We start from the raw sequence: 23,132 nt of genomic DNA, 5'->3' as shown, positions 1-23,132 counted from the left end.
ATAATAAGTTAAATGGGCGGATCCAGGATATGACGTTACTTAGGGGGTGTAACCTTATGGTGTAACCTTATGACGTGCGCCGCTCCCCCCGAACCGAAATTTATTTGCTTTAAAGTGACAGCGAGGCGAGGTTGGAGGTACTCTCCCAAGAAAATTTTAACAATTTCTAGTTCGAAGTGGTGCATTATATGCGTTCTTTATTACTTGTTTCTCCAATATTGAAATGAATAGCAAACAAGTAAGCACATACACAATTAAGGGGGGGGGTGCTCCCTCCCCCCGGAACCGCTAGTTAGTTATCATGTTGATATTTATTTCGTCATAATCAACGCTAAATACAACTTAATGTATAATACGCTTTAATAAGTTTGCCATTTGGTTTTCATTAGAATTATAAGTTTAAAGCAGCTGCGTCTGCTCTGGCCAGGATTTTTTTAAAGTAACAAACTCAAAAATAATTCAGCAGATTGAATCGGTCCTATTGAAAGCTTCGCGTTTTGGCCAAACCGGTCTACAAACAATGACAGCTAAATGTTCCTACAACAACAACCCTAGACAATAGCAATGACATTCAAGTAATGACAAATTTTCTTGCAATGTTGACAAATTCCGCCAAACATTAAATAGAAATAAACAACATTATACATGTACATTAATCTCTTTAGATTAATTGTTTACAAGTTTGGTCTTAAGGATGTGGCCTGTAGTATCCGTATTCGAGTCCTGCTGCCGATGCGAACTAATTATTTCTATCTTTACTTCACTATATTTATGAAATAAATGCGTGTCTTAATTATCATCTTGTTGTGTTTATCCTCTAAATGTGTCAATGTAACAAATCAGCCATCTCCGGCAATCTTAGAGGTAGACCTAGCAAATAGCGGTAAGGAGATACGAAAATGTGATGAGGCCGCCGGCGATTAACACCATTTTTAATCCGCGTAGAGAAGTCCCAGTGTACAGGAATAAACAGCAAAGATACAGGTTGTTTTGATATATTATATGTGCTTGTTTCAGAGAAGATAGTATTTGTTTAATCAAAGTATGTTCGCATTTGAATACTTGATGTTTTTCTTATATTTCCACTAGAATTATCGTGAATACACAGTTAATGTACAATACATTTATGGGAATCAACGTAGTCCAGGGCATGCATGTCAATTAAAAGCATATATGGAATAAAAGGCAGCATTTTCTCGACACAAGTAGAACTTCCTCTGAATTGTTTGCTTTTAGGCATAGTTTGCTTATTTCATTAAGCATAACACCACAATTATTCGATTTGTAAAAGGCATCGCTGTATTGAATTGAACAAATTTATGTCTTTTTTATTTTATATGTCCCCTTCCAGGTAGAATTCAGTTGTTTTGCATGTATTCCATGTATTTATGCACTTGTCAATTGTAACCAAGCCCCTCCCTCCCCCAGGTCCGGGGGGTAAACCGGGGACAACCGGGAAATGGGCCGTGCTTTTACCTTCCAGACGGCCTCGCAGTGCCGGTTGAATGCGGTGAGTTTGCCTTCGCGCCAAAAATAGCGGGGAATGGGCCTTACCTAGTGTCCCTTGGATGCGGGGGCATTTGGCGGGGATTTTACAAGCAGTTCATCCCCGCAGGGCGTAAAAGTCAAAGTCCCCGCTATTCCCCGGACCTAGGGGAGGCGTTGGTTACAATTGACTGTTGCATAAAGGTCAATCTTCAGTTAAATGGCAGTTTGGGGGTACATGCTGAAATAGGAAACATGAAATACAAAAAGAAATAATGGGATGAGATGTTCAAATCAATATTTTTTAAAACCTTGTACAATAGCATTTAAAAGTCTTCAAAAATGTTTAATGCAACACCAATCTAAAGTTGCACTACCCAAGATTGACTGGTTTGACACCTTTGTTTATTATTTGTCGTGTATAGAAACTTTTTATAGAAACCAGTAATACAAGTCTGCTGACAAATAAATGATCAGATCGCAGTCTTTAATATTCAGGTTGAAAAATAGATATTTTATGGCTTAAAGCGATTCTAACACTGAAAAAATCAGTGTTCGGCATTTCAATTTAGTTCCTCTTTGTACGCCATTTTTATATTTCAATAAAAATAAGAATATAAATAATACTCATTTACGAATAAGTGGTAATAGCTAGCCAATTATTCTTTATTTGGTCTAACATACAGCATCGTTGTTTAAACATCTAATTGGCCAGGTATTATTTTCGAGGTTAAATCTGTTGGAAACTGGCCGAGGTGTTACGATTTTGGATATGCCTCTTCCTTTCGATTTGAACCTTTCAAAATGCAGACAAACAATGCATAGTACCCGGAGGGCCGGGAAAGCTTCTCTCACTCAAAACACCGACATGTCATATTAAGACGGCGAATTTAACTCTTTCGGATTTAAAGCTGAGGACAGATAAATATCAAGGGAGACGAAGACTGGCGCTTGTTTCGTTGTTTTAAGATGGTTTTACACAATAGCAAGGTATGTTAAAATGCTTTAATCGAAATACTTTTCAAAATCCAGATTTTTCCATATCGAAATACTTTTCAAAATCCAGATTTTGCCACTTTTTGCAATAACTCAATATTCTTATATGCCTTTATTCAGATCTTGCATAAGGTGACGTATTATATTAAAGAAAACATGTTTCAAAATGTTTTTAGGCAATGGCGGTTCCAACGTTGAGGAGAGTACAAGTATCTTACATAGCCAAGAGTGTAAGATAGGTTCATCCCGACCCGAGCGAGGGTTGGGATGAACCTATCTTACACGAGCGGCTATGACAGATGCTTTTTCTCCCACCTCATTTAAACAAAATTAAGAAAAAATATATTTTTTTGCTGGAACTCTTTTGTGCGTAGTGTAAAAAAATGCGTATTGATATGTGATAATTCGTGGTTTTCATGGATATGCGCGTAGTGATTCAGAATATGTTAATAGTCAAATCGTTCTTTAAATAGTTCTGATGAGAGTGAAGCGTTATTCTTGATAGATGCGTGAAAACTTTGACATTAGAAGCTAGAAATAATTAATAAGCATTCTAAATATTGCCCAGGACAAGGTTTCTATAATGCTACAGACGACAGTCTTCAACAAGGGAGGTAATTACAATGTTATGACCATTAAAAAGAAGTTCTATACGGGCATTTTATCTTTGCCCGTGGGCAAGATAAGAATTTCTAGCATGGTTAATGTTTTGGATCTACTTATCTGAGGTTGGAGAATAGATAATCTTGAATTGCCGTCGATAAGTAAAACAAAAAATAATCAACGAAGATAGCATATCATCACGTTAAACATTTCCTCTTGGATTCGCACATCTCATTGGCAAGTATAAAAAAGAAACGGCCCATTGTCATGTTAAATTGATCAGGAATGTTTTTGCCGTGATAGCACGCTTTTTCAATTAATAAGCTTTCTACTATGGAGGACACAGAAGGCAACTGTCACCAAGCTCTTCCAAACTTTCCGATGGAGATTTAATTTCTACAGAAATATCTCCTCGGAGCAAAAGAGAACCAAACCGAAGGAGTCATAGAGAATAAATGTTCTTACGTCATCACTGTGTCCCCCAAAGGGATGACAATGCCAAGGAGTCCATGACAACGGCTGCCCGGTACTGTTAGAAACGTCAAAGGTTTAATAAAACTTTACTTGTGAATGAATATAATATCTTGTATTAATCGAGTACTAAATAGTGTTTCAAAAATTTATTGTAAGTGAGAAGTGAGAATATGGAATATGTTTGACGAAAATGCAAAATGTCAAAAATCACATGAGGCGCTAGCTACTTTCGATTTATTTCGCAATATTAACATATGGCAGGCAATCATTGGACCCAACACATAGACACCAAAACAAAAGACGCGTTGGCGCATTTTCAATGCATAATAAAATGTTGTGGCTCAAATGATTGCTCGCCCTTGCACAGCTCAGCTTGTTTGCTTGAAGATGTTATGATATTGTTCATTTTAAAAGCCATTGCTTGACACGATTCAGCAATTCTGCAAGGCGGGGACAAGTTGCAAGTTGAAGCTGACATTGTTAGGGCATGGTTTGATAATCATATAAACAAAATCGTTGAACAAGAAAACGGCCTTTTTAAAGACCCAAATATAATGGCAGTACCGACCATCGCGCTGGTTTGTCATATGAAATGCGAATCACCATCCTAATTATAACACAGCCAAACAATTGTTTCATCTTTAAGTGACAAGGGAAACAGATTACACGTCGGCGACTTTTTCAAAATGTGTTCAAATGCAGTTGTTTTACTAATCATTTTTAAACAAACACTTCTCATTAACTAACAGTTACTTGTTTAGACAGTTTTAAATCCAAAGCACAAACTATTCAGTTTCATTCTGTTTGAAATATAAATTTCATACCATTGTCATATTAACCATACCTGTCGGGCGCATCTTATGACTCGCCCCGCGCCAAACCGAAAACTATACATAGGCTGTAATGTTTAAATGTTATATTTTTTATTAAGATGAAAGCACATAATATATACAACTCCATAATAAACATGCAAATACAGATGTTTTTAATCAATTATTCCAATTGTAAACACCATTTAATTCCAAATAATTAATTAATTGCTTATCAATATTTCAATAAGTATAAACAATAAACTGCATTTCACAAAGCGTATATTAGTTAAATCACTTTTCTATAATGTTTACATAGGAACGTTAATCATATTTCTTGCTTTTTGTATACAAGAAACTATTAAACAGTCGGAGGTGCAACCATCTCTCATCAACATCCTGTCATCCCTGAAGTAGCGGAATTCCTACAAAGGCCATCGGACCCATCCGACTGTCTTTATTTCGGCGCCCATTTGGGCACACAGGAGAATGTTGGCTGTAAGCACGTGATCCATCTGAGGACAGAATTGGTGATATTCGCGTTTAGTAGTAACAAGGGATAAAATCAATACTAGAAATTATGATTCTGTTCAATTTTAAGTGCTTTCAACAGCTCATAAGTGGGCATGGAAGCCAAAATATGAAATATTTCAAAATGTTTTGTTTTATTTTAAGGAACATTCTTTTTCAGGACTAAAACATACATCCTTCGCTACATTTTTGATAATAAGAGATGACCAAATTTTACGAAAGAAAACTTTATCGGATTTAGGATCAAAAGGAATATGTTGTCAACACTGCCCTATTAACATTGTCTTGTGGTTGTGTGGTAATGTATACCTAGATTATATCACTATATAATTGCATCTGAAAACACTTATAACAGAACTATTTTACCTCTTTGATAGTATGCTCACATGGTTTGTCAATTAACCAATCACGCTACACTTCACTTCTTAATTTTAAAAACATCCGTAAAAAGTGCATTTTATAAACCATGAACAAATCCTTCACATTCGCACGTGTTTTAAATGCAGCCAAACTGACACATCGGACATTTTCATTTCGTTTGTAATGTAAATACATGATTTTAACAAAATAAATCAAACAAATAATGAACTTCTGAACTTTAGCGCAATCTGCCCACCTGTAAGATCCCGAAAATAAGCTGGAAGTTGAGCAGTGTCGATCTCGAACCTTCCTTCTTCTAGGTAGAAAATATGACAAGCATGTATGATTATTAGTTGTTTAATCTAATTTAAAACATTGTATTTTTCTAAGGATATAATGAAATATGAGATACAACAGAATCATCAATTGAGCTGGTGGAACAATTGTAAACTCTACCTTGAAAACAAACTGTCAAAAAATATGAAGCAGTATCGGTATGATTGAAATTGGTTTTACATTTTCAATCAAATACATAGAACCATGGACAATGGGACAAATACAAGAAATATGAATTATTGCAGGTTTCTATATTTGTTATCTTTCAACGGTCATAATCTGGACGATCTTGGAGAAAACAAAAAAAACTGCCAACAAACTCAATGGTCACCAAGATTCCATCCGGGTTCTTTTGAAGATATATGCAACCTGAAAAGGTTTTAATATGAATTCAAGATTCAAGATTTTATTTACACAATATTCAAAAGCACATAGCGAATGTAGAAAAAACAAACATAAACAGTACAGTATTCCAGGTCACAGTTATGCAATGCTTTAGTACAAAATTAAACAACTAATAAAATAAGCCTAAATATTGAATAAGTATGTACAGCAACTACAAAAGTTAAGATAATTATAATATGTCATACTGTTAAACTAAAATATTGTTTTGGTGTTGTTTAAACTCCTGACAATGTTATTGTATAATAGTGATAGTAACAGTGTCTGTGCTGTCTTTATTTATTCTTCTTCTAGCTTGAATCTTCTTCTTCTTTTGGCTCTTTTAAGACTAATACAAAGTTATGTTTGAAATAGTAATAGCTATGTTTATGTTAATAACTGTTGTGATACCTCTATTTTGTATGTTTTGACGAAAGATGTGTAGCTGATAATATCATTTATTATTGTATTACTTTCAACATACCAAGGATAGTTTTCTGGTAATCGTTTTATAACAAAAAATAAGATTTTCCGCTTGATATCTTCAGGCCCAAACTCTGTCTCAATACGTGGCCTATTTTTACACTTAAGTCTTGTAAAATTCAAAAGGTTCGTACCTTTAAACATCCAAATCTTGATGCAAGCGTGACATTTCCCCTCGTAACAATTGTTAACCTCCTCGCCGATCGTGAACATCGTGATCGTGATGTCATCTCTGAGCCTCTGGATGTTTGAGTCTTTTACCAATGTGTTTGCTGCATTAGTTTGGGCGGTTGCCGCCATAAATGAAAACTCTGTAAACATAAAACAAACATGCACGTATATCTAGTTCAGTAAATAAAAATGTGTATGACTTAAAGGTAACCTGACATAACAACCTAGCATTGGCCATGTGTTTTTACGTTTTCTTAAAGTGTGAAAAAAGAAGGCTATCTCTGAGGAATATTATAAGGCTCGCCAAAGTCTTTCTCTTTTACATGTTCCTATATGGTATTTTCTTGATATCCAACTTTCGTTCTCCTTGCCATGTTCTTTACTTGTTTCTATCTCAGATACCCTAACCAACATATTTCCATTGTCGTTGTAAATACTATAAAGGACTTTCCTCTGATCTTGGTTCTCAAAAAACACTTTATATCACCGATTCATTTCTGACTGCGTTACTTAATTTACCATAACTCCTAAAATAATTTCATTAATGCCCTCATCCTTCTTCTGATACTTTTTCTATTCATCGGATCTCTCTCTCTCTCTCTCTCTCTCTCTCTCTCTCTCTCCACCTCTCTCTTTCTCTCTCTCCACCTCTCTCTCTCTCTCTCTCTCTCTCTCTCTCTCTCTCTCTCTCTACCTATCTACCTACACATACTATGTATTTGCCAACCGATTGCGCTTCATGCACTTCAGGGCAATTCACAATAATCATATGGCGTCGATGCAAATGTACGTGACATTGACTGCTACTAAAATGGCACGTATACATACCATTTACCAGCGGGACTGGCTCGTTCAGTGAAGCTAACGGTAGAAGAACGGTCAGCAATAGCACGGGGGACAACGTAAAGGTCAGATAACAGTTTCCCATTTTTTATCTATTTAAGGTAGAAACAAAATGGTAAGACATCGTCAGCATAATCATCATTATGATCATCAGCAGCAGCAGCTGCAGCGTTTTGCTCTTATGTGTAACTATTTTTTGTATGTGATCTTTCATCACGAAAAGATCTAGAGAAATCACATCAACACTTATATTTACTCTCAGATCGGGTAAGAATTTTATGCTGAAGGTCTAGCAACATTTATTGATCCGAAATATAAACCATTTGAACGATGCCAAAGCTGGATAATTGTTCGGCTGACTGAATTGCCAGTTGCTGCATGGTTATTGCAGAACTGAACCATTGCAATTAGCTGAGCTGTTGTCCTTACACAAGTGAATTTCCATTCAAGGATCGCTCTTCGGCTCCATGTATAAACGCAAATCAAAACAGAGAATGCCTCATGATGAATATTGTGTAGGAAAATGTGCTTACCTTCTTGAAAATCCAGCGTTGATTTGATAAACAACAGTTACAGACAAAATATAATGCAAATCAACTATTTATCACTCCATTTCCATAGCTAGTTCAAGTAGCCATCGGGAAAATACCACTTGCTCTAAGTTTATTGTAAAGTCAAATAATTTATTTTCATATTTCAAATGAAGTACTAATAAACTACTGAAATATAAAGGGGGAAAACTTTAAATTGTTGTTCATAGGATTACAAGGTAAACCCTTAAATGAGCAGTTGCAATTTGCAAGGCCTGGTCTCTGATAGATCACAAAATGTTGCGCGTCCCAACTGCGCTACAGATGTAAGGACGTATACAAAGTGTATGCACTTAAAATGTTTGTAAGCACAAGTTTGCATTGGCTCAAAATAAATAATTCCGTTTATGAACCGTGTTTTGAATATAAGGGGGGAAATCAACTATTAATTTGGTCCAGGAAAATAAACTTACGTTCAGGGAATCAAAATTCCCCGCGCACCGCCGACTACAACTATAATTTTGATATAGTGCATCATGACGCGTAGTTTTTGTATAAATTAGCAAGTGTGTCTTTAATGCAGGTAACTTGTTCAGTGTCATTTGGCCTTAGCCGTGTTTTTCTAAATAGGGGTTATACTTGTTTGATTACTTGGCTTGTCCCTGTACTTTTCATTGTATTATTCAATGGGGTTTGAATGACTGCATCGTATCCTGAGTTGTCACTTTTGCTCCGGGTTTATTCGTTTGTGTGCAGGTGATGTCTGTATCCGGTCGTTGAGTAATTAAAGTTTCTTTATCGTTTAAAGTTAGTTTTACTTTATTCTTTATTTGTTTCAAGTTGATGCGTTCTCTGATGAGGATTGTATTTTTAATTTTGTATTGATTGATGATTGCTTAGACAAGTGTGATGTTATGCGCAAATTAACTAGTTCATATCCCTCAGGAAACTTGAGTTCCAGTGAACTCGTGTTTTGATCCGTTCCAAGGCGGTAAGCCCATTATTTATTGATAAAACTATTCGTCTGTTTGTGGTGTTTCAAGGCTTGTGTCGCCTGTTTGGGCCCTTGCAGTTTTTGTTTAAATATGTGATTACTGGGATTGTCTGTGTTGTTTTCATTTCAATACTTCGTTGCTTGATTCTCGTCGTTATGTAGACAATCGATAAAAAGCGAACGAGAAGTTAAAAGACGTGATCTACGTCTGGTTAATGTGGTTAAATTATAGGTAAAATAACGCATACACAACGTTTACTGCATTCAATTAATGGTGAAAGGGAACATACTGTTAGAAGATGTTCTGTCGGTTTGTATATTGTTGAGTTACCTTTCATAATCTGCCGAAGTCAAACAAGCGGAGTCAATGGTGAATTGAGGTGATATATTCATTGCATACATACTAAATCCATGTTTAATTATTTTTAGGAGACCGGTAGCAATATTCTACAATTACATTTTCGTGCATAATTGTGATACATGTCAAGTTTGTAAGTTGGCGTTATATATATAAATGTATATGCAGTTGTTGAAAGTCTGATTAGATTATACACCTTTATAATTATGTAAACAATTTAAGTACAATACAGAGAGGGTTGTTACCTGACGAGTGTTCTTCCTGTATAATTCGTAAAGGTACTATTCTACTAATGCTTAAACCCTCTATCTCCGGGCGAATATTCCAATAATTTCCATACAATCTGTGTAACAATTATTTGTAAAAGGAAAATGTTCGCTTAACGAAAACTGTTCATTGCAGTTGTAAGCATATATGCACCATTTTAATGCGTAGAACCCTTCATAAAATATCTCTAAAGACTGCGTACCAAAACGGGGATGGGTGAAGGGGGATGTTTGGGTTTTAGCTTCATAATGCCAATAGTGACCTGTCCTTGAATGAAGCAAATAGAAGCAGTTGTATGATGGCTCGAATATGCTAGCCTTTCGTACTTGTATTGCATGGTACACTAAGTTCAAATTCATAAAAGGAAATGAAATAATCTGTTATCTTGAAGTTTCAAATAACAGCACGTCTATCACTGATTGTTTAACCCCGTATATATCAGTTAAGATAATTCAGAACAGGAAGGAAATCATGTTGCACAAAACGGCGCATTTTATTGCTTAAAAAGGTAAGTATATAAAGATAAAACAAGTACCTGTATGGAACTCCTTTTTAATGGTCATCACATTGTAATTACCTCCCTTGTTGAAGACTGTCGACTGTAGCATCATAGAAACCTTTTCTTGTGGCAATATTTAGAATGCTTATTAATTATTTAGCGCTTCAAATGCCACCATAAAAAGTTTTCACACACCTTTCAAGAAATAAAGCTTCCCTCTCCTCAAAACTTTTTAAAGACCGATTTGACTATTACCATAAGCTGAACCACTGCGCGCATATCCATGACAACCACGAATGATCACATATCCATACGTATTTTTTTCACTATGCAAAAAATAATTTCAGCAAAAAATACATTTTAACTTAATTTTGTTTAACTGAGGTGGGAGAAAAAGTATCTACCATAGCCTCTCGTGTAAGATAGGTTCATCCCGACCCTCCCGCAGGGTGTTTTGCGAAAAACTCGGTAAACCTCGTTTCGGCAAAACACTTTAGGCTCGGGTCGGGATGAGCATATCTTACACTCTCGTCTATGGAAGATATTTATAATCTCCTCGCTGTTATCCTGTTATTTCTTATGTGTTTGTAGTCCATTATACTTACTATAAATTGTAAGATAAAACTCTCGATGTTTATAAAAAATATTTAATGTATATATTAACAGATATCAATAAAAAGTAACGTTTATGTTAACATAAATATACGAGTTCATTCAAGCAGAAATGGGTTTTACAATACATTTTAGAATTGTCTCGTTTTGCCATCATGTTTAATATGAGTTCGACAAAGTAGGAACTCCAATTAATGCTCATTACAGCGTGGAAACCTCAGTGCAATATTCAGTTACTAGAAAATATCACGTAATATTGTTGTTCGTACTACAAGACCCATATCCGCTTGACGCGGTTCATAGAGAATACTTGGTAAGTGTTGAATACAGATCAAGTTTATCATGAGACGCTTAGGAAATAATAAGAACGAACCTTAAATATTTATCATATCATTCGATTTCTTTCTTAAATTTCATTATTACTACGTATTTTCAGCGCTTTGAGTTCATGCAGTTACATCGTTTGTTTCATAAACATTAAAGAAATACGCTGAGCACTGTCTTACGAAAGCTCGAAAATAGTACTACCGATAACCACAACAAACCTAGTATTTCGGTTTAACAACATATTGACGACTGATGTCCGACCGTTGATCTAGTTGACAAGATATATTGTCAACACAATCTTGAGAGATTTCGGAATACCAAATGACCCAATGGGCACAATCAGTCACTTCCATTTTACTGTGACAGCTTTATCTAGTATTTATTATATACCTATAAATTTTCTTTCCTTTATCCAACAGTAGAAATGCCATATAAAAAACCCGTATGATCATACTGTCGTTTTCTGATCCTTGTGTATCATGCTAGTAGGGTGCGCGGTCTTTAAACTACTTTTGGGGTAGCTAGAAGTAACTTGACAAAAAAAACTGCAATATTCGAAGGCGATGAATTGTAACATTCCAAATCAAGATGAGCAGCTCGCCACAACATCAGTAGTTATAACGACTGACTTAAGATCGTCCCTCAGTTCTGCACATTATACTCGTCAAAAATTCACTTCCGACCATTTTGTTTAAATGGGTGCGTTACGTCTGATCTAGAAAAGACGATTTGTTTAATCGCAAAAAATAGAATGGCTTGTGTTTGTGTTTTGTTTGTGCTGTGACATTAACATTTGTTTTTGTATGAGCAACTGGTTTATTTTGCTGAGATATAAAATATGTTCTTGTTATTTTGCTCAATAAAGTGAATTATGTAATTGATGCCTTGTTTCGCTGGGGTAGCTTCCATTGACCTTAATACACAAAAGTATTTAACCTATTCCTGCGCGCCAGTTAACCATATCTGAAAAATTGACAGGTAGTGGTGCAATGATATCAAGATAAAATGGTAGGAAGGCAAAAAAAATATCGAGATAAAATTATACTATGATAAACTTCGAAGATGACTTTGAGTTAGTTAACATACTAAATTATGTTCAAGGTCAAATATATATAGTTGTTGCCTATCTTGTCGCGCTTTATATGATGTACCAGCTCAATAATCTTAAAATATGTCGGCAAAGTCGTTTTTTAAATAATTTAAAACATAACAATAATAATTTTGCTTTGACACACATGACTATATTGTGTGTCGTTGTCTGTTCCGTTCTGTTCTGATGTTTAGTCAAATGTTTACATGATTAGTCAATTTGTTACTATTATTTACGAGAATGTGTTTTTAATTCCTCTAAGTTTCCTAAGTGTCGAGCCAGGAAATTATCAATTGCGTATGTGTTTATTCTCTAAGTTGATTTTATTTGATTTTAAAGTGAAACTCTTATTTAAAAGCAACACATACACATGTAAAACAAACATACATACATTTTGAGTGATACACCCCTCAAATACTTACTAAACAATGCACTTATGTAAAATATTAATTACTATTAACAATATCATAACTGTGTAATTAATAGCTGAAAACGCAAAAATATTAAATGTTCGGTAAATGCTAAAAGATTTACTGCGATCTACTATGGTCTCATAAGGTAGCAATACCGTGTTTTCTGCACATTTCTTTCAAATCAAACTCGGTTCCCTCCATAAGATCATTTGTTTTCGACATTTTTTAATTCTTTGTGGTATATTAAAACAATTGTATTAAATGTATTAAATCTTATTTTTAAGTAATAGTGCATCTTTGATATTCAAAACGTAATTTCACGTTTTATTTTTAAGTTTGAACCATGGCAGCGAAGACTCAGTCCCATCTCCCATGTTGCTGCATTCGACTTTGGTACCACGTACAGTGGCTATGCGTTTTCCTTTCGAGATGACCCGCTAAAAGTGCAGACCAACCAGATTTGGTATTCCGAAGGAAAGTTCGTTTCTCTTAAGACCCCGACAAGCGTGCTTTTAAACCCAGAGGGCGAGTTTGACTCTTTTGGTTTTAACCGCTATGCAAGTAAAGCGGAAGATGACGAACACGAAGGATGGAGATTGTTCCGGCGTTTTAAGATGGTTTTACACAACAATAAGGTACTATGCAATTGTGAAACACGCAATGTTTAAAAATAGCATATCATTTATCTTTCCATTATGAATCACACAGATCAGATTCCAGGACAGATTTTAACAAACTTGTTTATAACTCCTAACTAGACCCAGTCATTTTCTAACAGAGCAAGCCATTTATTCAGTCGTCGCAGGAGAGCAAAAATCATGAAAGCGATTATTATGGACATGTGTATGCATGTGAGTATTGTCACTGGCTACATGTGTACCAAGATACATTTGGATATCTTCAACAGTTTAAGAGTAGATGTCAAGACTTTAGTTTTTGTACAACTACACCGCCGTCGCCGACGCACCTGCAAACGACGAAAACGACAACTTGTTGTTTATACCTTGACTCCTTCTTTGAAATACAACAAGCTAACTAGAGCTGTCAGAAAACATCATGTAAATCAGCAATGAAAAGATGGATTTTAGATAGTGGCGCCGAATTGGAAGCGAGTGAAATAGCTTGCGTTTTTGAAAACTAAAGCTAAAATATACTTGAGAAGAGAACATATTCTTTTTGATATGCGTATACATTTCAAGTAAAACGTAAATATTCCCGCCCAATTATCCTGTATAATTTATAAAAGATTTGGAATTCCTAACAGTGATAGCACGATTGTTTTTGCAGGAGCTTTCCAGAGCCACAACTGTGGAGGATATTGAAGGCAACTCTCATCAAGCTCTACCAATCTTCTCCATGGCGATCAAGTTCCTACAAAAGCATCTCCTTCAGGCGGTAGCAAACCAGACGGTGGGTGTGCTTGAGAAGGACATTTCCTACGTCATCACGGTGCCCGCTATCTGGGATGACAATGCCAAGGAGTTCATTAGAGCGGCTATCGAAGAGGTATGGAATCTAAATCACGCTGTGACAGCATATATCGCCGTGTATAAATCTCACACGTCCACTTGACATTTACAAGACCTGAACTAAGGCCACACCGAATTAATATTCTGTTTAACGGATTTTTTAAGAAAAATACATTTGGGCGAGCGAGCGAAAAAATAATTAAAATACTTTTTTTCATTTCAAAGATATAACGAAGCGGCGAAAGGCGATTTTGATAACAAAACCCACACACAACAAGAACTACATTCTGAAGGCTAGCGAAAAGTTGTATTTATTATCTACCTTCACATATTTGAAGCAAAACACATTTTGCCCTGATTTATGCAGGTTTTGTCATAGTATCTTTATTTATACAGCATAAAATAAAAACACCATAGCAGCAGTTTTACATGAACAGAGAGTTTTAAATTGAAACTAACATGCGATTTTTAAATTATGCACCAGTCAATTGTAACCACGGCCCCTCAGGTCCGCGGAATAGCGTGTACTTTAACTTTCGGTCCAGCCTATCCAAGGTACAATCTGCTGGTAAAATCCCCGCCAAATACCCCCGCACCCCGGGGACATTCAAAGTCAGGCCTATTCCACCCCGGGGACATTCAAAGTCAGGCCTATTCCTCGCTATTTTCGGCGCGAAAACAAAACCACCGCATTCAATCGGCACAGCGGGGCCACCTGGAAGGTAAAAATTGCCTATTTCCCCCACTATCCCAGGTATATCTCCGGACCTTTGGGCCTTGGTTACAATTGACTTGTGCATTAAGTCGTCAAAATCTGATGTTGATTACACAGCAGTTTACCTCAGAAGTCAGTAGTTGTCCATGTAAACAGAAGGTCAACTGTCAATCACTGGGAAGATTCTCTGGACAGCCAATCTTGTTATTGTTTCCAGAGTTTGACTCATGGTCAAATCCTCATGTACTTTGGTTACAATTGACTTGTGCATTAAGTCGTCAAAATCTGATGTTGATTACACAGCAGTTTACCTCAGAAGTCAGTAGTTGTCCATGTAAACAGAAGGTCAACTGTCAATCACTGGGAAGATTCTCTGGACAGCCAATCTTGTTATTGTTTCCAGAGTTTGACTCATGGTCAAATCCTCATGTACTTTCTTCACTCCAAATTCTCAACTACAATCTGTTTACTGCCATGATTGGTAAATTTAGTCCATCTAATTTCTTGTCTTGTTGATGTGCCAAGAAGTACAAAATATTATGAAACTGCTTAGCACAATCATACTTTCTGCTTTCATGGTATTTAGAATTGCTTTTCTAGGCTTGCCTCATACAATTAAAGAGAATATAATCTCCTGTTTTTCATGATAAGTCAAGCCGCAAAATGACATCCGAAAACTCCGAAATGAATGACGGAAACTTACCACGACATTAACTGTTGTACTTAATGGTCTTAATCAACCTGGTTTCAGGTTCAGTTTCAGGAAAGTAAGTACCATCTGTATGTGCTAAACACACAATTCAGACAGTTTGACAAATACATTTCATCCAAGAAAATGCGTTTTTTTTACCGATTTGTTAATGTTGATATTTTTGAGTTATCGACTTCCAGTTCTGCCGAGGATGATGTAATTTGCCGGTTTATTTGAAGATTTACTTCTTGAAAACAAAGCAACAACATCTACATGTTTCATCTGCATTAGTTATAACCAGAATAGCACAAATCAATTCTCCGCGCTACATACAGTGCAGAATTGCTGTTCCCAGAACAAATTAACAACATATACATCCGATTGTTTTAATTTTGTTTATCAGTAGAATGCATACTTAGAAAATACACAATAAGAATAACAACAATACTATACTCTTAACGAAAAATTGCTTTTTGTTAAATTGTGACGTCATATCCGGTAAGACATCACAATCTGTGATATTTTATGAAGTCATATCCAGTTTTAAAACGTAAGTATTGACCGTCTTTAACAATGATGTTTACGAAATTAAAAAAAAACATACTACGCTTTCCTCTTAAGATTTAGATGAAGAAGGTACAGCTTCTGCAAGTGTTTATTCTCGGCATATATTACTTTTTGATGTGTGGGTGGTACGTTTTTTTCTTGAGTTTGGTGTCAATTTGGCCCTTATCGTGTCCATCTTAACTGGGTTAATCTATATATATACTTTATTTGATTGCTGTGAAATGTTCTGGCGGAGTATAAAGTTCGGGACATGTTTAATTGGAATAAAATGACGAATTCTTTGCGTATTTTTGTGTTTTCGAAGGATTTATTGACCTGGTAAGTAAGTTTATATATCACTTTTATCGCAATATAAACACGCATCCCCAGAGGCCAGACGTGTAAGCTTCTCTCTTATTTTAACAAATGTTTCTACAGGCCATACTATATAGGTAAAATTGAACAATATTGTGTCAGATTGTGTAGAAAAAGCATAGATATCACATTGTTTTCTAAATAAATGACTGTAGATTGTTTAAATGTTCATGTGTATATTCAAACTGAATATGGACATCAATTTAAATATAATATATGTCAGTTGATTGTTTTTTTTCTATGAAAGACGTATTGCATAATTATTTTTTTTATAAGAATATTTTTTGACATTTATGAACGGTGACATAAACATTATCAGTATGTGCAGTACTCATATAACTGTTGTTACTATATATATGGTTATGTTATCTATCATTTTTACAAATTTGAACAAGGTATCTCATAAAATAAAGAAAATATGCCAGTTTCAAATAGGTAACTGTTAAAGTCTGAGAGGGCTTGAAATAAACCTAGCGCTGGCTGGAATTTTCTGTGACAAACTTTGCGCCGAAAGGGTTAAGAAAAAGTAACTGAATGTTTAAGCTGAACGAGTGTTTGTTTACGAACTGGAAAAAGAAAATTGCGTGATTTGAAAGAGTGTTATTAGTCAAAATATACAGTTCTTGGACCTATTTAAGCTAACTATTACAATAATTTCAGGCACCATTAACCTTGTTCTTTCATCGTCATAATTATGTTTAAGTTTTAATACATATATTCATATCCATGATCAAACACAATACTTCTGTAAACACAAACCAGTGCAATAAAGAACTTATGAGATGTAGAATTATTACAAATTTCTGAAGGCTTGTCACTGGTTTACCTATATGCATAGTATACTGCTAGGGATTCATGTTGCCTAATCATTCAAACTATCTTTGTATATATTTTAAATTTGGCCTCAACCTAGCGTGGTCTTCACTCATTACCTTGAAAATGACCTGTCTTCTAGAGAATCAGACTAGTCTTTTATAGTGAGGGATGACTTAAAACCCAGGTATCATTAAACAAACTTACACAATAAGAATCAAATGAATTTGCTGTTTTGCTAACACGTTCGACCTTTCGAAATTTCATTTAATAAATGGCAGCGTAGTAATTTGGTAATGTATTCATGCCCTGTTTAATTTTAATGTGTTTTTGTTATTTTTGAAAACATAGATCCATTAATAAAAATTTATTGATTAATGTTCATAAAATAATGTACTACAAAACGAGTGAATATTATTTTTTTTAAGAAATATTGTTTCACGGTTTTATCCATGAACCATAATAGAAAATTTACAGCTTCGTCAACAACTATTGTTTTGCGTGAGGGGCTTCTCACGCAAAAGCGGCGTAGAAAACACTCTTTTAAAAATGGAGTATTTAGAAAATAAATTAAAATACAGTCGAAACAAGCTATGTTGAACTCTGTTATCTTAAATTTCTGCTTATGTCGAACTTCTTTTAAATGTGTTTGGTTTAGTGAGACATGTTTTGAATTTCGGTTATGTCGAATTGTCGTTATCTCGACCAGTGTTTACCGAGGTCCAAACGACTTCGTGATAATGAAATCTCACTGTACTAATAAAACAATAAGCATATAAATCAAACAGAAGATTGGGTGGTTTCAGTGTAAGATCGAATCTAATTTCCAAAGTGATCATATATTTTTTTTAATTACTCTCGTGGCCTCGCTAGTCGTGAAAATATGTTTTTCTATGCTACTCGTGAAAATAAAATACGATCTTACACTGAAATATAAAAAAAATCCTCTTTATCATAGGTAAATGAAATTAATCCAAAAAGTCCAAGTATATTTACAAGGTACGGTTAAATCATTATAGTGCATGTTAAGACGATGTAACTGAGTAATTTTTAATTGTAAGATTCAATTGATTATCAAATTCATATTACAGGAATGTTTATTGAACATTTAAAAAAACACACTAAAAGATATGAATATTGAAGGTTTAATGTATCACGCCACTATATTCCATATTCTGTTGTTTTTTTCTAGCAATATATGTCACTTAACTTCCTTTGTCTACATCACAACAGTATTTAACGTGACAGCTATTAAACAGTATAAATCATAGAATGTCTAAATGATGCTTTCGAGTTTCCTCCCACCGAAAGAAAACATCTTTATTGGAATAGAAACGTACTATATATATGACTTCGGCATGTTTTACGATTTTAATGTAATGTTTACATATTGCGCAAAATGCAACATAAAACAAATAATATCACAAACGTTTAAAGACCCTCTCGCCCCAAAACCGAAAAGTTTAGGCATTTAACATGATGTAGTTTTTCTGAGGAACCTCCCTTAAGAATTTTGGTGAAAACTGTTGAATTATGTACATTTGTTTAGAGTTAATTAACACGAGAATTTCACATTGACTGTATTAGCTAGACTAATTGCTGTTTTCTGGCTTATATATGACCTGGGCCAAACATTTATTAAAAGTGATTTGTTTATTAAGGTCACTGTAAATTTCAAATAAGGTCAGGGTCAAAATAAGAATTGGTTTGCTTATAACCTTATGGTTATTTGTTACACAGAAGCCTAATATGCTTTATCAAAGCTGCATTTATTCAAAATCGAAACTGGATTTTAATTACATGTATGTCATTGATTTATAGCAAACATACATATATTAGGGAGAACACACATTTTACAAAGTTCTTATAGAATTGAAAAAAAATAACAGTCATTGAATTAAGATATTGAATTGTACAAGCCAAAATCCTTATACTCGCGCTTGACGGTAGTAGAAAATCAACATACCGTGGTTAAAGGTACTCATTAACGATGTATATGTTGATAATTAATTGTGTTGAAAATAATGGTTGTAACACTGATAAAACATCATCAAACGTTCAAATAAAATCTTTATTCAAGTCAAAACGACCTACACTTTGTGTTTGCAAATCCCGGATTTAGCAAACTCAAGTACCCTTTAATTACGATGCCATTGAATACTATAGCTTAAAAGGTTTAAATTAGGTTTGTTTTTGGCGTATTTTTGTTTGCGAAATGATTTTGGAAGATTGTTATATTGCAACGCGAATTTCGGACCACAGATGGGGTTCTCCCGAGTTTTTTCCCCAGCTTTTGAAAAGCATGGAGAAAATCCCGCGGGGTTTCAATTATACAAGATAATACAATATATAAGTTATATTAGCACGGAACATCAGTATATATCAAAAAGAGCATTATGCTTCGACACCGGAAGTGAAATAACGCAAAACCAAAAAACAACAACACCAAGTCAAGTCCATTCAAGTTTCCTTTATTTCACTCATTCCAATGCATAAATCATACTAAAATATAACATAGAGGCGAACGGGTGAAATGCATACAAATATAGATTTGATTTCCCACAACAAAACATTTCTTTGACAATATATGTTATCAATAGTAAATGGCCAGTTTGATAAATTTATTGTAAACAATTATTTACAAATGTTACAGAAAGGACCTCGGACACTATCGATATGAATATCCCTATCATAAACAAATAAACCTCAACAATCACATTCTTTATATATGAGGGATGATCAATAATTTTCTGCCTGTCATTTTCTACAATGTTGAAATTATTTAAAAAAATGGAATAACTTGACGAAATGTTTCATTTTACATCTTAAATATATTCTTTACTATAATATGTTATATATTCCTTCATTATTATCAAATTCAACATAATTATCCCTCACCCGAACCCGTGTATCAAGAAACGTTTTTACATATAAGTTAATTATATGAAATTACCTTTTTTTGTGCATTTTTACTTTTTTAGGCATTATTTTTACAGTAACAACCAAGAGAATGAAATGAAGTGAAAAATTAACAGACTGCTTAGGTCAGCTGCCATCTCAATCACATTTCAGTAAAGTTTATGTTTTATTTCTTAAAGACAGATGGACAATCAAGTGGACATGAATTTCTACATCACGTTATCAAATAGACCAATTTTATTGAACTGAAACAATAATGTAAAATAAAACTTTATGAAAAAAAAAGAATCCTATGTGTGTATCACTGATGGACAAAACAACGTATTGTTCTCTTCAAAAAGCTCAAATATATTCTTCCCTAAGCATATAGAATGTACACATTTAATCTCAACTTTTGTATGATTATTTATATACTGCGTACAATAACACTTACCTTGTAGTATAGTATAAAGGGTTGTCTGGGGTTTAATGATTGTTTACAGATGTAAGAGTACTCCTACGATATTTAAAAAGCTTTCCGGACAACACCCGAACATCCTCTCAAACAGTACCTGCCTTACAAAAAAGAAATGTTAAAATTATTATTTTTCTTCTGATGTTTAAACTTAATTAAATCTTTATATTCCGCCTGCATATTGGACGTTTAGTGATCGATTTTACACAATTAAAATAATAATACTGTTTCTCAAATCTAAATATTGGGAATATCTGCAATGGAAGAACGTTTTGAACAGGGGACATCATTTCATTGCTCATTTATAGTCATTCAAATGAAACATAAACTGAGGTTGCGAAACATGTCGTGGACGAGTAGCTACAGGTACGTGTTCAGTCGCAGTTGAGTTGAATCATTTCACATTTAACTAAGAAACATTCTGACAGTCTCATTAAACACTCTCCTCGTACTTTTGTATGTGTCATTCTAAAATAACACTACGTACACCTTGATTAGGTAGCACACACAACAGTAGTCCACACGTTCACGTGACTGTACAAGTAGCATTTTGAAATGCATCCATTCAATAAATATATCGTGTAAACAATGTTTCAACAACAAAATAAGCGCTGTCTACTTATCATATGTATGACCATACATACGTATGTCCTGACCCCACCGCAACAACGATATTACGATGCAAGCGTAGTGTGTCCTGACCCCACTGCAACCCCCATATCATGATGCTTGTGTAGAATGTCCTGACCCAACCACAATCCCGATATTATGATGCATGTGCAGTATTTTCTGACCCCACCAAAACCCCAATATTATGATGCATGTGCAGTATTTTCTGACCCCACCACAACCCCAATATTATGATGCATGTGTAGTATTTTCTGACCCCAACACAGCCCCGATTTTATAATGCTTGTGAAGTATGACTTGAACCCACTACAACCCCGATATTTTGATGCTTGTGAAGAATGACTTGAACCCACTACAACCCCAATATTATGATGCATGTATAGTATGGCCTGAACCCACCGCAACTTAGATATTATGATGCTTGTGTAGTATGACCTGACCCCACCACAACTCCGATATTATGATGCCTGTGTGATATGACCTGACCCCACCGCAACCCCCATATTATGATGCAAGTGGGGTATGGCCTGACCTGACCGAACAACAACCCTGATATTATGATGCTTGTGTAGTATGGCCTGACCCAACCACAACCCCGATATTATGATGCAAGTGTGGTATGACTTGACCCCACCGCATCCCCCATATTATGATGCAATTGGGGTATGACGTGACCCCACCGCAACCCCGATATTATGATGCAAGTTGGGTATGACCTGAACCTACCATAACCCCGATATTATGATGCAAGTGTGGTATGGCATGAACCTACCACAACCCAGATATTATGACGCAAGTGGGGTATGGCCTGACCCCACCGCAACCACGATATTATGATGTTTGTGTGATATGACCTGACCCCACCGCAACCCCCATATTATGATGCAAGTGGGGTATGGCCTGACGCCACCGCAACTCCGATATTATGATGCTTGTGTGGTTTGACGTGACACCACCACGACCCTGATATTATGATGCAAGTGGGGAATGGCCTGACCCCACCGCAACCCCGATTTTATGGTATATGTGTAGTATGGCGTGACTCCAACGCCAAGTTAATCAAACTCGAAACAGTGATTGCAAATAGATATTGCGAAATACTTACATCTTAAGAATATGCAAGCCTGCGATGGGACGAGGATATATTTGTTATAAGCTTTCGGATGATGCAAGCGCTCGTGCCTTGCTTCTTTGGCTGCCATATCTGGGTAAGTTAACATTAGATTAACCACAATTAATACTAGTGTTTTAATATTCCAAAACGGATGAATTAATGCCGATAACAATGGTTTATAAATGATATCGAGATTAATTTAAAAGAAATGAGCATAAAACACGATACTTCTACCTTATGGGACTATTTTAGACCACAGTTTAATATTTTTGCTATTTCTGCCATTAAATACACGGTTACAATCTTGTTATCATTAATTATATTTTTCCATACATGCATTATTTAGTAGGTAGTTCAAGGTATATAAGTCAAAATTGATGTTTATGTATTGATTTTTAATTAGAGTGTCACTTAATATTTGCTCATATATCGTCTTTGAATACCACAATTTTCAATAGCGTTACTTACGGCATTCACCGATTTCGTTGTTTCGTGATTGGTGGATTGAAATTATCCAGCGGTTTTATAAATGTATTGTTGTTAAGTCATAATATCCATCCCTGTTGTTTGAGTCCTTGTGACCTAATGGTTTATGCGTCGGTTTTCGTTTTTTGTATTGACTTTAACGGTGTGGGATCACATCCCACTAAAATGAAAAAATAAGTACTTTATTGGTCTTGCTTCTGCAATTTTTAAATCACAGAGTAAAAAAGTGATAAAATAAGAGCGTCGTTTTTTTATAATAAATAATCTTTAAACAGGGTTATTATGTTTCATATGTTTTGAAATTTGAGATGTATGTATATGTGCTAGTTTGCATGCACAATATTTATTAATCACTGTG

General features: G+C 35.0%; 2 protein-coding genes across 2 annotated transcripts in view; both read left to right on the top strand.

The window, feature by feature from the left end:
- Positions 1-23,132, top strand: part of LOC128217263 (heat shock 70 kDa protein 12B-like) — a 241,572-nt gene that overhangs the window by 128,351 nt on the left and 90,089 nt on the right. The gene's annotated exons all lie outside the window — the stretch shown is intronic.
- LOC128216121 (heat shock 70 kDa protein 12B-like) lies at positions 1,460-14,134 on the top strand. The gene is made up of 3 exons (XM_052922710.1): positions 1,460-1,510; positions 12,898-13,197; positions 13,850-14,134. The coding sequence occupies exons 1-3, from the start codon at positions 1,460-1,462 to the stop codon at positions 14,132-14,134; spliced, it is 636 nt and encodes a 211-aa protein (XP_052778670.1).

The sequence above is a fragment of the Mya arenaria genome, chromosome 14 (genome assembly GCF_026914265.1).
Source record: "Mya arenaria isolate MELC-2E11 chromosome 14, ASM2691426v1".
Lineage (NCBI taxonomy): Eukaryota > Metazoa > Mollusca > Bivalvia > Myida > Myidae > Mya > Mya arenaria.
The sequence above is the reverse complement of the archived record's forward strand: the minus strand, read 5'-3'. Positions and strand labels throughout refer to the sequence as shown.